Source organism: Sarcophilus harrisii, chromosome 4 (genome assembly GCF_902635505.1).
Source record: "Sarcophilus harrisii chromosome 4, mSarHar1.11, whole genome shotgun sequence".
Classification (NCBI taxonomy): Eukaryota; Metazoa; Chordata; class Mammalia; order Dasyuromorphia; family Dasyuridae; genus Sarcophilus; species Sarcophilus harrisii.
In genome coordinates, this window is record NC_045429.1 from 349,619,438 (window position 1) to 349,636,166 (window position 16,729).

The 16,729-nt window shown below is 31.8% G+C and overlaps 1 protein-coding gene across 1 annotated transcript; it reads right to left on the reverse strand.

The window, feature by feature from the left end:
• Window positions 1–4,249: 4,249 nt before the first annotated feature.
• LOC116423630 (spermatogenesis-associated protein 17-like) lies at window positions 4,250–16,370 on the reverse strand. Its single transcript, XM_031968670.1, has 3 exons — window positions 16,269–16,370; window positions 9,375–9,581; window positions 4,250–4,402 (listed from the first exon to the last, which is right to left on the reverse strand). Exons 1-3 carry the CDS (start codon window positions 16,368–16,370, stop codon window positions 4,250–4,252), a joined length of 462 nt encoding a protein of 153 aa, XP_031824530.1.
• Between the last annotated feature and the right edge of the window lie 359 nt (window positions 16,371–16,729).

A 16,729-nucleotide genomic window follows, 5' to 3' on the forward strand; every position in this document is an offset into this window, starting at 1 on the left:
AATTCCCTACCTAATCTGTGAGTATTTCTACAGCATCATTAGGACATTACAGTAGCATTCTTAATATATATTTAAAAATATGTTTATGTGTATATGCATTCATATGTATATGTACAAAAGTTCATTCTTGTCTCACAATATCTTAATGAAGTAGTGAAAGTACTATTATCTTCATCTCACACAAGAGTAAACAGAAATTAAAGTCCAAGGTCACACATGAAGTAAAAAGTTAAACCACCTCTAAATCCAAAGCTCTTACCTTACAATTCTTAAAATCACTGAACAATGCTTTTTCAAAAGGATTAATAAAAGTAACATTTACTTGTGTTCTGAGTATTGAGAAATTCTTAAAATAAAAGAAATTTGCATTTAAAATATAGTCAGAGAAAATGTGGTTTGACAATGTATCTCATATAGTAGTTAATTCATTATCTAAAAATTTCTTCAACATGGCTTAGCAGCACAAACTGACAAGTAACTGAGAATACTAGTGTTCCTCAGGGGTTTGGGGCCAAACATTTCTGATAATCTCATTTCTACTCTTATCCAGAGGTAGGAACTAAAACTGATATGATTTCATTGCTATAGGAATCTAATGTGTTTGGGAAATCCCTTCTAACAATATAGGTCATCACCTTAAACTTAATATTTCCATTACTGAATCTTTTGAATCCACTTCTCCCTTTCTATTTTACCAATATTTCCCCTACTTCAGAACCTTATTATCTCTTAAAGTACCCTAGGGATATGTATTTAACCCTGTGTTGTTTAAAAGTCAGTCAATAAGCATTTAGTAGGACTCTATAATGTTCCCAAAACTGTACTAAGACTTTGGAATACAAAGAAATTGTTTTGTAAATGGTTTTTGCTTTCAAGGAGTTCATAATTTAATAGGAGAGACATCATTCAAATAACTCTATAGAAACAGAAAATGTATTTAGGAAAGTTTAGAAATAATTGAAGAAGGAAGATAGAACATTTTAAAGGGAGACCATGGAATGCTTCTTGTGGAAAGTGAGATTTTTCTAGATGGGGGATGAAGGATCTCAGGAAAACCCAGAGGTGGGTGAAAAAGAATTCTTGGCATGAAGGACAGCCAATGGACATGTTCAATGATGGAATGTTGTACATAGTGAACAGGGAAGAGGCCAGTACCAGTGGCACTCAAGATTTGGAATAGTAGGGATAATAAGATGGAAGAAGACTGCAAAATTAAGGAAGGACAGATTTGGAAGAACTTTGAACAACAAATAGAGCTTTTATATTTGACTCTAGAGGGGATTAGATGATGAGATAAAGTGTGTGTGTGTGTGTGTGTGTGTGTGTGTGTGTGTGTCTAAGAGAGGGAGAGAGAGAATGAAGAAAGGAGGAAGGGAGAAAGGAAGGGATGGATGGAGGGAGGGAGAGAGGGCAGGAGGGAGACAGATGATCAGATCTTCATTTTAGGAAGACTGACTGTGGAAGACAAACTGAGGTAGGATGACATTTGAGTCCAAGGAGAGACTAAACAATGGTCTAGAGCAATAGTTCAGGCATGAAATAATGGGTAGTAGTGTCAGAAGTAAAGACAATAAATACTTTGGATAAAGAAAGACATAATTACTTTAAGGAGAAATGTACCAAAAACAGTATATAAAATTACTTTGGGAAATGATCCTTAAATGACCCTATATACATAGATTTAAATTTCTCTTCTTTCAAATATGAAAACACCCCTCAATTAAAAGGGAAATTAAAATTTAAAAGGAAAATTAAAAGGATGACCACTTTTGGGGGAATTGTAGACAGGATTCTTGCTCAGGAGTATGTTTAGTTGGAAGGATTTGGAAAACCTTTCCAATTCTTAGATTCTGTGAATTATGCCTGACTCCTTCCTTCTAACAGTATTAGAAAAAGTTGATCTTGCTGCCTCTAGACTCCTCTGCACTGCAATTTGTACACTGAACATGAATAAGTTAGTTGGGGTCAGACTGTGACTAGCCTTGAATGCAAGGCCAAGGAGTTTAAATTTTATCAATTAAGTCAAAAATATTTAAAGATTTCAATAAAATAGTGATATGAAAGGAATATTCACAAACTGGCCACGATTAACTTATTTAGCCTTATTTCTTTTGATTATTTTCTCTTTATTCAAACAGGATTTTCTCTCTATTTCATTACAAACTTCTCAACCCAACCAAGTCTAATTATTTTATTTCAATATATTTTGTCATTCTGGCTTTAAAGGCCTAAATCACCTCCCTTCTTTATGAACATTTGATAAAACATAGGAGTCCACAGTTTCTTCCCTTCATGTGAATAAATTATTCTCAACCACACACCTTTGGCAGTCACTTATTTACTATTTTATAATATATATCGCTTTCTGAGTTCATATTGGTGTGATTAACACAGTCAGACACTTTGACCCCAGTGAATCCCAATAATAGACCAATATTTTGGTGCTTTTTTTTTTTAAGAATAAAGGACAAGCAACATATATTATTTCTTCAACTGTTCTTTAATATCTCATATATTTACAACATGTCTCCGTGACCAGACTGAAATATCTTTGAAAAGAACCTATGGCCATGTCATATACTTCTGTGCATTTCCTACATCATCAGACATAATATCTCTTGCAGGCAATAGGTGCTTATTAGTTGACACATTGTTGATACATTGATTAATATGATCCTGAGAAAGTCTCTTGACCGTTTTGGTGTCCAATTTCCAGGAAAAGTCTCTTGCAGAAGGCACAATTTGAGCTGAGTCATAAAGGAAACCAGGAAGCAAAAGTGAAGAAGGACAATATTCCAGGCATGGAGAACAAACTGAAAAGACACAGAATTAAGAAATGAAGGATTGTGTGATAGAAATAGCAAAAAAAAAGCCAGCACTGCAGAGTTGTGTAATTCCTGGAAAGGAGTAAAGTATAAGAAAATTAGAAAGATAGGAAAGAGACATCTTGTGAGAAATTCTAAAAGCCAAAGAAATATGTGATGAGGTCTCGAACTAGGAAGGTGGCAATATGAATTGAAAATTTTCCATGTCTTATTTTATTTTGTTCCAGGAGATAGAAGTGCGTGTGTGTGTTGCCTCACTTCAAAAGCTAAGTAGCTTTTGCTACTTTTTACTTTTACTTTTACTACTATTTTGCTAAGTAGCAAAATAGTTCTGGAATAGTTCTGATATAAAACATCAGTGACTGGCCAGAAACCGTATGAGCAACAGAAAGCTTCAGGCCATGAGTTTATTAACTACACTTTGAAAAGTGAAAGCATTTATTTGTGTTCCCCAGAAAGTAAAACAAGCTCACCCTTCCTTGGAGATGGTAGTGATAGGTGACTTTGTGCTTATCCATGAACATGCTCAAAAAATAGAGATAAATTTGCATGTTATAATTGTTGCTATTGAAAAAGATAATAACCATTTCTAGAAATATTATTTCATTCTTTTTGATGTTAGAGCCTTTTATATATCACAAAGTAAGAAACTTATTAATAACCTATCATCCTGGAATCACACATTTAGCTTCACTCACTCAACATTAACAGAATTAAAGTGGCAGAAAGTAAACAGTTTTTTTTTTCCTTTTTTCCCCTAAGGTAACAAATCACATTTTATACTGCACTATCATCTAGAGATGATAATGACAACAGTAAGAATAAATTCACCACAAATTTTATAATTTTTTATGAATTGAAACTATCTCCAGTATCCTTAAGAGAGGTTCCTTAGAGCTCCAAGTACATGAATTGAGACATACCTCAATGAAGTTAATGACAATAATGTAAAAGTTTTACATGCCACTAGTTCCTCCTTTGTCTTCCTCAATTATAAAGGAACCAACCTCTCCTATTGCTACTACTCATAAAGACTATGATGAAATATCAAATTGACCAAGCTGAAAGTTATCTACTGTAAGGAATGCTCTTACTGAGATTTTTTTTTTTCTTAAAGTAGCATAACTGTCTTCACTCAGTGATTAGAAGAATCATCATTTTAAAAGCATAGATGAAAATTTTATTTTTTGCCTTTTAAAAAGCAAAATTCTCTGCACTTTCTGAGTTGGGAGTTAGTGATTTAGCTTTGATATCCTCACTCATCTCATTAATGACATTTGCATCTTGAAGAATGTCTTCTGCTTGAAAAATCAGATATGACAGTGGTTTCCCTTCTATATAAAAAGAGGTTTCTAGAAGCATTATAATACACAAGGCAGTGGATAGTACAAGGTACCAAAACTGTGGTGCGAAATATTGAACACTCACATGTTGTCATTGACACGGTGTTTCCATTCCTCCCTTTTGAGTTCCTCCTGGGCATCTCTTAACGAATTGATTGATGTGGCCACCCGCAAGGTTGGCTGCAAAGGCTTGTAGCGCTGCTGCAATACTTCAGCGATATCTCGGAAGGGCCCCTGACAGGTACAGGATAAGGTCAGTATTTTATTGGGTGGGTTTCTTTTGACATATTATTGATGATCAAGGATAGAAAGTGTCTGGGAAGTACAAGTTTTTCCTTAGCTAAATAATTAATAAAATCAATGACTTTTTATACAAATAAGAAAAAAAAAAAAAAACCATGAAGGCTGATGTACTTTCTTACAACAATGAAGAATGTGCTCATTGCTTCAATATGGAAGTGGCCATTTCTCAGAAAAAAACAATGCTGAAAAAAGATGGAATGGTTGATTTCACTTAGTCCCATAGTAACAAAAGTTGTTTTGATTGTTGAGTTGTTCAACTTATGGCTTCATTTTTTAATTTAAAGAGACATTATTTGTTTTAATTACATAAATATTTCTCTTAATCAGTAGTCATTAAAAAAATTCTGAGTAAGACCTTCAAAAATACCTCCCATAAATGGCCAAAGGGCAAAAACATGTGGATTTTCCATTAGCTGAAAGCTTTAGAAGCCAAACTCAAATCTGATAATATGCAGAACTCTATTAGGATCATAATTTCTCAATAATTTTACAAATTCTTAACGGAAAATTTATGGCTATATTGCTTAATAATTTAGATGCTGACATTAACCATTTCATTACCCACATAAATACACACATGCACACATATACATAGAGGAAAAGCTTGTTCTGCATTTAAAGATGATTTATTCTATATCTTATTTCAAGTAGTAACAATTATAATAACAAAATAAAAGCAATGGGTACAAACTCACTTGTATAATTAATACTACATTTAGCTCAATACAAGTTAGTGGCAACTCAAGATTTTGCAGTGTCACTAATTACATCTTGTTTTCTCTACTCTTTTCTTTCTTCCCCCCAAGCATTATTGTGGCTCTATGAGAGAAGTAGTAAAGCCTTCTGAAAATATGAATGGACAAAGAATTCTAATCATGTTCCTTATTCTTAAAGATCTCCTCTTTAAATAGGTTATCACTAACAAGTCACAGCTGGAGTTACTGCAAGCACTGAGTGAAGACTGTGGGGCTAATAAAAAGAAATGATTCACGCCTCATTTATGTTCACTTATGTTTTACATTAATAGAAACCAATAATAGGAACCAGTTACCATAAAAGTCATGGACCGTAAATAACACAAATGGCAAATAAGTATCATCTAGTACTTTTCACAGCTGGACAGGAGGATTGCTATATTTGAAAATAGTTAATGGATTTGTATTGGAACTTTACTTTTTAAAGATACAGCAACATGATTTCTTGTCTCTTTTTAGAAGAATTCAGGAACCAAATATCCATGTTTTTGTGTTTTTACAAGCTCTTACTTTTCTCAATTCTAGAAAATATATGGGAAGACTGAATATATATTAAGGATATTATAGAAAAGCCTTTGAGAATAGAAGGAAAAAGTTTTCCCAAGAAGAAAATGTAATAGAACAATGACAAGCCACTTGTCAAAGATATCAATATTATTTTATTCAACAGTTGCCATATTGCTCAGTATTAGATATAAAGCATAATTTTCTTTAAGATACTTAAATAATCTTGATCTAAGAAAATGACAATGTGATGGGCAAAAATTGACTACCAAGTGATATATAATGTGTTATTAAAGGATTATGGATGTCCTTCTGAAGAAAATTAAAATATCAACATAGATTTTTTAAATGTCTCATTCATCATACATTTTGCAGTATAGTTTTTCTTACACAGAAATGTACCACCTTCTCAGCATCAACCAATTTCAAAAAGAATAACCTTCCCCCACCCTTTTTTTTAAGGAGATTGGGTTAGTATGCAACTAAATCAGGAGCACTCAAATAGGCCTGCATTCTTATTCTAATAAAGTAACAAAGTTAAGTTTTGGTCCACCTGTTATTTATAGTCTTTGTTACAAATAACTGGCCTACTTCTATTAAATTATGGTTATTCCAATATCTTACAGGTTTAGGTGGAAGCAATGTGCATGCTTTTATTAATGTTCTTTAATGAAAAGATGACTAATTTCATTATTATCTATACTTTTGTTAGACTGCAATTCTATTTAATACAGCAATAAAAATGATAAATCAAATATATCAGATGCATTAACATTTTTTCTTTTATATACATTATCTTACTATGTAGTTCTTATCTATAAAATATGAAATACCAATGTTTTTATGAGAAAACTTATGGATAGTTAATTCTTCTACTTTTAAAGAGCTATAAATCTCATAATCATTTACACACTATAAGAACTAAGGACATTTTGATTATTTAAAAAGTATTTTAGTAATAAGAATAATTATTATAGTGTGTGATATAGACAAAAGCCAAGGTATATTATGAAGGTATGGAAAGAGAAAGTATATGCGTTACTACCACTTTCTAGTTAACAGCTCAGACTCTGAATTCTTATGAGTTTTCACTTATAATTTCCCTCATTAACAACTTTAGAATATACATTACAGTACAAATGTCATCTGTCTGGCAAATTCATATGTGAGAAAGATAATCCAAGTGCAAGAATTCTATTTAAGTTGATTTCTAAAAGAAAAGAAAATAACTAATAAAAAGATTTTATTGAGTTTAAAAGATATGAATTTAATTCATCCAACATATATAAATACTTGTAATGTGCCTGGTCCTATGATGGATGCTGGAGATATAAAGTTGCTGCCTTCAAGGATCTTACATTATATTCTGAATGTTGTTTAAATAATTAGGTATAATTATTGTTGTTCTTCAAATGAACTCTACTGCTTTGGTTTTATTTTTGAGAATTAGAATGAGCTAATATATATAGGACTGGCATTCAAGTCAGAAAACCCTGGGTCCAAATTCCATTTATGACATATACTAGTTGACCAAAAGCAAATCACTTAATCTCTCAATTCCTTTGACTTGCTAATCTGTATAGATAGATGGGTTTCCCTTGTGTCTATGAAATCATAGGTCTAGATAAAAAAAAACATTCTATGAAGTTTTATAAAGTATGACTGTAAAATAATAGTTTATAATAATGTTTGCCAACAATCACGGTCTTCAAAAGGATCCAGGGTCAAGACTTGTCACTATGAAAATACTCAAATAAATATACCAGAAGTTTCAATGACAATCTCAAAAAGAAATTCTAAATATATTTTTATCATTGGTTATATCTATCAATCTATTGATATTGATATCTATCAACCTGTCTATATTATTATCTACCTATCAATATATTGATATTGATATCTATCTGTCTCTATCTATCTATCCCTAATGTTATTTTGAAAAACAGTGCTGTATAATTGTCTTCTTGGATCTCTATCTCCAATATTTCTCTAATCTTGTTATATGTGTCCACTGAATTATACCATGAGATCAAATCTAATTCTTTGAATGGGATATTAAGAAACAAAAACTCTCACAAAGCAGGAGATTGATTCTACCATAAATTATTCTAGTGGTTGGTCCTATTGCCACTTTCTTGAATACATTTCTCCAGGGGCAAGTGTTATTCCCTTAAATCTTATTAACTTTCTCCATTAATATTCTAGTATCCTGACAAGTCTTTACATCAATAATTTCAACTTTGTGAATTTCAGGTCCTGACATCTGCTGCCAGTTTGGAACTTAACTGATCACCAATCCTGTTCATTTGGCCTAATGCTCAATCTTGGATTTTGCTTTATCTTCCTTTTTTTTTTTTTTTTTTTTTGCATCACCTGTCCTTTCCCCTTTGATGGAACTCCAAATCTTGAATGTGCTTACCAGAATCATATTCACTACTTATTTCTCCTGACTTCAGTCTAATCATATAGGTCAACTTCAACTTTTGATCCTGTCTTTCCTTGCTCTGCCCTGCCTTGCCATAGTCAATTTTTAGTTTTTATTGAGGTATATATTATTTAAAATCAAATGTCACATTTTTTTGAGTTACACTGGAAAACCTCTATAATTCTTATAATATCAATTTTTAAAGAATTTAAGTCAACTCTTAAAATTAATGAAATTTACAAAATTTTAGTAAGGCTTTCTATGTGTGCTTTTGTATAGTTATGTGTTATAATACAATATCCAAGTTGTGTTATGCTTGGACAAATCATCAGATAAATAAAATGGTTATATTGTGATTAGTTTATAACCTAGACATTGTTAAATAAAGATGACATTGCATGAAGCTTTATCTATTACTCTGATTATGGTTATACTTAATTACCATTCTGACCACTTGGTAAATTATTTTTATTACTATGTAATTAAAAAAATAACTGAGTAAATGTGTAAATCCTACTGAGTCACACTATTGAAAACATGCACTTGCTCAAACTATTCCTATAAATGATGTGTAGTAATTATTATTATAAGGATTAAAAATGTATTTTAAAAAGCATTTTTAAAATATATATTCACCTAGCTGAATCAGTGTTGGAAAGAGTTCTAGTGACGAAACTGATATTATTAATTTAAAAAAATCTCCTTTCCAACACACTTACCAAACAATAGTAGAGCTGAGAGAATAAAAATGGAATCAAAAGTTGAAAAATAAAGAGTTAAGACCCATGCTGCAAACAACAAATGAAATAATCTTATGATCTTTTGAATATCATGTTTATATTATTGGCATTGGGCCAATCCTGATATCAAACTTTTCCTTTAGTTAGATCCTAAATGTAGCTACATGAGAAATGGTTTACAAAATGAAAAGTAAAATTAAGTATAATTTGATAGAAAATGCAAACTTTGAAAATAAGTTACAATAGGAAAAAATATCATTCTAATATTTCTAGAACCCAACTCACCGTATACTTTAATGATTTTTGATAAAACAAAATTCCACTACAACACAATAACTTGGAAAGTCCTTTGTAAAAGTATTTGTTTTAAAATTAAAATTTAATAATTTAAAATTAGCCAATCCTCTTATTATGTTGCAAAGACAATGAATACTGGTGACAATAAAAATTAACAGAATTGTTAAAGAGCTATAAAGTACCTGGTATTGCTTCCTGTTAATAGGTGGTAAAATATCTGATCGTGGAAATGAACGCTTACTCGTGCAAGCAAGCCAGGAAGAAAGGTCTTCATAATCTGTCTGCTGAATTTGGGGTCTTGGGGGTGTCATATGACATGCCCTCACTTTTCGTAATTCAAATTCCATTGGATCTGGATCTCGAAATGGTGAGTTGTATATTCCTGGACTCTAAAATGGAGAATATTGTTTTTATACTGTTACATATATTTGAACAAAAGATAACTATACTCTAAGACATATTAAAATATAGAATTATGTTTTAAAGCTGTCTATTTTACCCTATAGTGTATATCTGCTACTTATTACCATTATTATATAAATTGTTACAGCCTGGAATCGGTAATATACTAGTAAATGTTTAACAAATGACTTTCTGAAGGAGAAAAAATGTACACAAGGCATACTTTTAAACTTAATTCATATTATTGACATTTTATTTATTACTATTAAAAAGTCTAGACAATAAATATAATATTAAAGCCTGATTTATAGCATCTGACAATTCCTGAGGTGTGAGTGCTAACAAAAATAATTAATAATAGGTTTATACAAACTAAGATGACATATATATTCTCAAGACCCTATCTATAATTCTTTTCTTTTTAACATCTGTTTTGCCTGACTTTATTATAAACTTGATAATAGAGATTGTTTTATATTTTATACTTTTATTTCTATTCTTGAGCATAGTGCTTTGCACACAGTAGCTACTTAAAAAATGTGTATTTGTTGATTGAGCATTTATATTTGCAAAACAATGGACTGGAAAAGACTCTCTAAACTGATCATTTCTAAATCCCAATCATGTATTGAAGCTATCAAACCATAATCATCAGCAAATCATAAGGAATTAGTCAGTCATATAATCTATCATTATATATAAACTATAGAGATGAGCATAATGCTGAGTGCCTAATAGTCAATGAATGCTTTTTAATTAAGTGTTCATTGCTTACCATTTTGACTATATTTTTAAATTGAAAATAGTAATTGGCTCTACTCCTCTGCAGTCTGGCTTCCAATCTCATCAATAAACTAAAATTACTTTCTCTAAAGTTACCAGTGATTTCTCAATGGCCAAATCTATGGCCTTTTCTCGGTCCTCATCTTTTTTGCCCTTTATATAACCTTTGACATCTTCTCCAGAACATGCTCTTTTCTTTAGAATTTTATACTACTTTCTCCTGGTGTCCCCCAAGTAGGGAGGCATGGTAAATATTTAACAACCAGCTCTCGAAAAAAGTTCCTTGACATGTTTTTATGTTTATTCTACATAAATGACACTTTCTTTATTAAAAATAAAACAATCAACAACATAATAAATTAAACCATATTTTTTTTTTAGTGTTTGTTGATTTCTGATGTATAAATGTTCAGACTGAAAATTTAGCAATGGGCTTTGGAAGTCAGCTTGAACTAGCTACAGTATACCTTTGCCCCCAGATCTCTATAACCAGACCTTCTTTTCTTATCACTATGTTTTCTCTTATTTTGGCAATCTAATCATTTCCAATAGGTTCAATAATCTTCTCTGTGAAGCTATCTCAGATCTATACAATCTGGCTCATATCACCAACTGCCTATTGGGCACCTCAAACAAGATTTCTATGAACATCTCAAACACAACAAATATCCAAAATAGAATACATTATTTTCCTTCCCCAAAAACTCTTCTCTTCCTACCTTTCTTATTACTGTTTTAGAGTTCCATCAGCTATCCAATAATGAACTCCTAGTAGCATCATGAACTTTTTCCTGGCACTTAACCCACATATTTAACCTTTTTCTAAGCACTGCCATTTCTATATTCAATGTTCCTTTTATTTTTTTTTTAAAGACTGTCTCCCTTTGTCAAAATGCAGATGCAACTCACTGGCCAGTTCTACTACTTAATAGCCTAAGAACTGGCTATTATATGCCTCTCCAGTATGGACCTTACTCTCCTTAGCCAATCTAGATTGACATAGGGACACTAAAAAGTAAAGTCTGGAATGGAAATTTTGGAATCTTTGATTGTATAAAAAAGAAAAAAAAGAGACTAGATTATTGAGGGGATGACTCGAGGGGTAAGAGTCTAGAGTAAACAGAAAGAAAAATAGATAATGAAGAGAATAAAAGAAATCTTTTTGTAAAGAGGTGCAAAATTTTTTTAAAAATTATTAAGAAGACAAGCATAAGGAGAAGAAAATACAATCAGCTTCACTTACTGAGAGGAAAAAAGAGCAGGTAATAATGTAACTTGACAAAAGCAGGAAAAAAGAACAAATATAGAAAATCCTAGAGGGAAAAGTGTAACAAGAAGGCGGGATCAGAGGAAGGGGGGCAAGAGTCAGAAGGAACAAAAAATAAATAAATAAAATAATTGAAGGAGCATAATGCTGTGTTTACAGCAAAAGGGGGAAAATAGAATTTGGTCTCCAAATTTGGAGACAGATGGCTTCATGTGTTAATAGAAAGCAAAAAAGAACAAATGTGAGAAGGAAACAAGTTAAAAGAACTATGGCAAAAGAATAAACACAGCACCACAAGAAACTTCTTTAAAAAAAAAAAAAATTACAGGACTTCAGGGGATGAAGCCATGATGGCAGAGTGAAACCAGGAAGCTGTTTGTACTTTCTCAGTTTCCCTTGAAAACTAATGAAACAAAGTCTGATGGAATAAAACCACTCTCCAGATCAAGATAGATTAGAAAAACTGCAAAGAAAGGTCAGTCTCACTGAGATGAAAAGAGTGTTGAGTCTAGCTCAGACATTGTCTGGGGAAACCAGTGAGAGTGTCTTAATCCTAATAGATCAGCAACTGAGAACTTCTGTCCTGGATCATTAAAGAAATAGACCAGTGAGGCAGTTTTCAGTCCCAATTGAGAAGGTAAATTCTGGGAAACCAAGTTGTTTTCTGGAAAGAGCAGATAAAGCTACTCCCCTGTAAACATAAGAGACCTCTATGCTCAAAGCCAAGATTCAGAGCTGCTTAGGGCAGCTTAGGACAATGCTCCCTTATCCTCAGGAGTAGAGCTCAACCATGAAAGTAAAAAAAAGAAGAAATACCAAAAGAAAAGGAAAGAAAAGCAAGAAAAAGAAAAGATTCTTGACCACAGAAAGCTATCATGGTGACAGGGAAGACTAAAACATCAACTCAGATAAGGATAAAATGTTCACACAGGATATCAAAAATGATATGAATTGGGCTCAAGCCAAAGAGGCTTCTTAAGAGTGCTCATAAAAAGACTTTAAAAGACAAAGAAGAGACAAAGAAGAACAAATGAGAAAAGAAATGAGAGGTATACAAGAGAGAGTCAATAGCTTGGAAAAGGAGGGTAATTCCTTAAAAAATACAATTGGCCAAATGCAAAAAAAAAAAATCCACTGAAGTAAACAACACTGCCAAAAATAGAATTAATCAAATGGAAAAAGAGATACAAAAGTTAACAATTAAATCACACTAAAAATTAGAATGGAGAAAATGGAAGCTAATGACTCTATGAGACAACAAGAATTCATCAAACAACTAAAAAGAATGGAAAAAATAGAAGAATATGTAAAAGACCTCATTGGAAAATAGATTCAGAAGAGACAATTTAAAAATCATTGGTCTATCTGAAGAGAGCCTAAATCTCATTCTTCAACAGATCCTCAAGGAAAACTGCTTTAATACTATAGAAACAAAAGGGAAAATAAATGAAAGACTCTACCAGCCACTTTTGGAAAGAGATCCCACAAGGAAAACCCCAAGGAACATTGTTGCAAAATTCCAGAACTATAATCTCAAGGAAAAAATATTGTAAGCTGCCCAACAAAAGCAATTCATATATGAAGGAGTAACAGTCAGGGTACCCAGAATCTGAAAGCTTCTATAAATAAAGATCTGAGGGCTTGAAATACCAAATTCCAGAAGGCAGAGGACCTGGAATTACAACCAAGAATTAATTACCCAGCAAGACTGAGCATTATTTTTCAGGGGCAGTGATGGATCTTCAATGAAGTAAGAGATTTTTCCATCATTTCTATTGAAAAAAAAATAGAAGTGAAGAGAAAATTTAAACTTGAAACACAGGAACCAAGAGAAGCATAGAAAGGTAAACAGGGGGAAATACATATTATTTAAAGGTTATACTGTTTATATCCCTAGATAGAAAAATGATATCTGTAATTCTTGAGAATTGTGTCTTTTACTAGGGCATCATGTGGACTGAGAGTGTGGTTTTGAATGAAGTCTGATATGATTATATAAAAGAAAAAGACATTAAGAGGTAGAAAAATAATTGCACTGGAAGAGGAGGAGAGGGGAGATACAATGGAACAAATTAGACCACATGAATAGGCACAAAAGATCTGTTATAATTGAGGGAAAGAAGAGAAAGAGGTGAGCATTGTCTGAGACTTGATCTTATCAGTCTTGGTTCAAAATAATGTAATCATTTAGTTGGATATAGAAATTTATCTAACTCTATAAAGAAGTAGGAGAAAGAGGAAGGAAAATGGAGGGGCTGGATAGAAGGGAGGGCAAAAACACTAAGAAAAAAGATAAGAAGGAGAAGCAGTGATATAAGCTCAACAAGCTAGTAGGTAGGCTAAGTTAAAAATTAAAGCACTGCTAAAAGAAAGGAGGAAAGGTGATAGATGACAGAGTAGTGGGTGGAGTGGGTCAAAAAAACACTACTACAGACAGATTGGAAAGAGAGAACAAAAGTATTTATAGGGGAGAAAATAGGATGGAGGGAAATACAGAGCTGATAATCTTAACTGTGAATGTGAATGGGATGAACTCTCCCATAAAAAGCAAGCAAATAGCAGAATGGATTAAAAAACAAAATACTACAATATGTTGTTTACAAGAAATACATTTGGCATACAGAGACACATTCAAGTAAAAGTAAAAAACTGAAACAGAATTTATTATGCTTCATCTGAAGTTAAAAAAAAAAAACCAGGGGTAATAATTCTGATCCCAAATAAAGCAAAAGTAAAAATAGATCTAATTAAAAGAGATAAGAAAGTACATCTTGATCAAGGGTACCTTAAACAATGCATCAATAATGATACTAAATGTATCATTTACCAAGTGGTAGAACACACAAATTCTTAAGAGAAGATATTAAACCAGTTACAGGAAGAAATAGACAGCAAAACTATATTAGTGGGAGACCTCAACCTTCTCCTTCTCAGAATCAGACAAATCTAACCCTAAAATAAACAAGAAAGAAATTAGATATGATAGACCTCTGGAGAAAATTGAATATAAAACAAAAAGAATACACCTTTTTCTGAGCAATACATGGCACCTGCATAAAATAAATAACCATGTATCAGGGCAAAAAGAACCTCACAATAAATGCAGAAAGGCAGAAATAGGAAATGCTTCCTTTTCAGACCACAATGAAATAAAAATTATATTCAATAAAGATAGATTAAAAACCAACTGGAAATTAAATAATCTAATTCTAAAGAAAGAGTGGGCCAAACAACAAATTACAGAAACAATCTATAATTTCATCCAAGATAATGACAGTAATGAGACAGCATACCAAAATGTGTGGGCTTGCAGTTCTTAGAGGATATTTTATAACTCTAAATAGCTACATGAATAAAATAGAGAAAGTGTAGATCAATGAATGCAGCATGCAAATAAAAAGTTAGATAAAGAACAAATTAAAAACTCCCAATTAAATAGCAGATTTAAAATTCTGAAACTCAAAAGAGAGAGCAATAAAATTGAAACAAAGAAAGCTATTGAACTAATTAATAAAACTAAGGTTGGTTTTATTTTTAAAAAAACAAAATAACTAAATCTTTGGTTAATTTGGTTAGAAAAAAAACAAATTACTAATATCTAAAACAAAAAGAGTAAACTTACCATCAATGGAGAAGAAATTAAAGCAATAATTAGGAGATATTTTGCCCAATAATATGCCAACAGTTCTGACAATCTAATTGAAATGGATGAATATTTACAAAAATATAAATTGTCCAAATTAGTGGAAAAGAAAATAAATTATTTAAATAACTCATTTCAGAAAAACAAACTGAACAAACCATCAATGAACTCCCTAAGAAAAAATTCCCAGGGTCAGATGGATTTACAAGTGAATTCTACCAAGTATTTAAATAACATTTAATTGCAATACTACATAAACTATTTGGAAAAATAGGCAAAAAAGGAGTCCTGCCAAATTCCTTCTATGACATAAATATGGTGCTGATAACTAGACTAGGTAGAGCCAAAACAGAAAAGGAGCACTATAGACAATCTCCTTAATGAATACTAATGCAAAATTTTTAAATAAAATATTAACAAAGAGAAAACAACAACTTATTAGAAGGATAATACACTATGACCAAGAGGGCTTTATACCAGGAATGCAGGGCTGATTCAATATCAGGAAAACTATTACCATAGTTGACCACATCAAGAACACTAGAAACAAATCATATGATAATTTGAATAGTTTCAGATGGACAGTTTGCCTATCAATCTTTGGAGAAGGGAGGAATTTGTGCCCCAAAAAACTAGAGAACATTATAAAATGCAAAATGAATAACTTTAATTACATTAAATTAAAAGGTTTTTGCACAAACAAAACCAATGCAGACAAGATTAGAAGGGAAGCAGAAAGCTGGGAGAAATTTTTTTTACAGACAGTATTTCTGATAAAGTTCACATTTCTAAAATTTATAAAGAACTGAGTCAAATTAATAATACAAGTCATTTCCCAATTGATAAATGGTGAAATGATATGAACAGATAATTTTCAGATGAAGAAATTAAAGTCGTCTATAGTCATATGAAAAAGTGCTCCAAATTGATTAGAGAAATGCAAATTAAAACACCTCTGAGGTACCATCTCACACCACTCACAATGGCTAAGATGACAGGAAGATATTGATCAATATTGGAGGAGATGTGAGACAACTGAGATACCAGTGCCTTGTAGTTGGACTTGAGAAATGATCCAACCATTCTGGAGACAAATTTGGAACTATACTCAAAAGTTTATAAAACTGTGCCTACTTTTAGATCCAGCAGTGCCACTATTGGTTCTGTACTCCAAAGAAATCATAAAAGAGGAGAAAGGACTCACATGTACAAAAATATAACAGCTCTTTTTGTGATAACAAAGAACTGAAAAATGAGTAGATGTCCATCAACTGGGGAATGGTTGAATAAGTCTATGAAAGCAATGGAATATTATTGTTCTATAAAAAATGATGAACAAATTGATTTTAGAAAGATCTGCATGAACTTATACTGAGGGAAACGTGCAGAACACAACAACAGCAACAACAACTGAAGTTAGCACTTCAGTGATTTAAACTTTA

What these genes read in the sequence shown, in the direction of transcription:
- LOC116423630 (XM_031968670.1), bottom strand. Translation starts at nt 16,370, where the DNA reads ATGGTTGGATCATTTCTCAAGTCCAACTACAAGGCACTGGTATCTCAG. An exon ending in TTCCTGTCATCTTAGCCATT is followed by an intron (nt 9,582 to 16,268) that starts GTGAGTGGTGTG and finishes TCTCCATTTTAG; the next exon opens with AGTCCAGGAATATACAACTC. An exon ending in TTAACAGGAAGCAATACCAG is followed by an intron (nt 4,403 to 9,374) that starts GTACTTTATAGC and finishes TGTACCTGTCAG; the next exon opens with GGGCCCTTCCGAGATATCGC.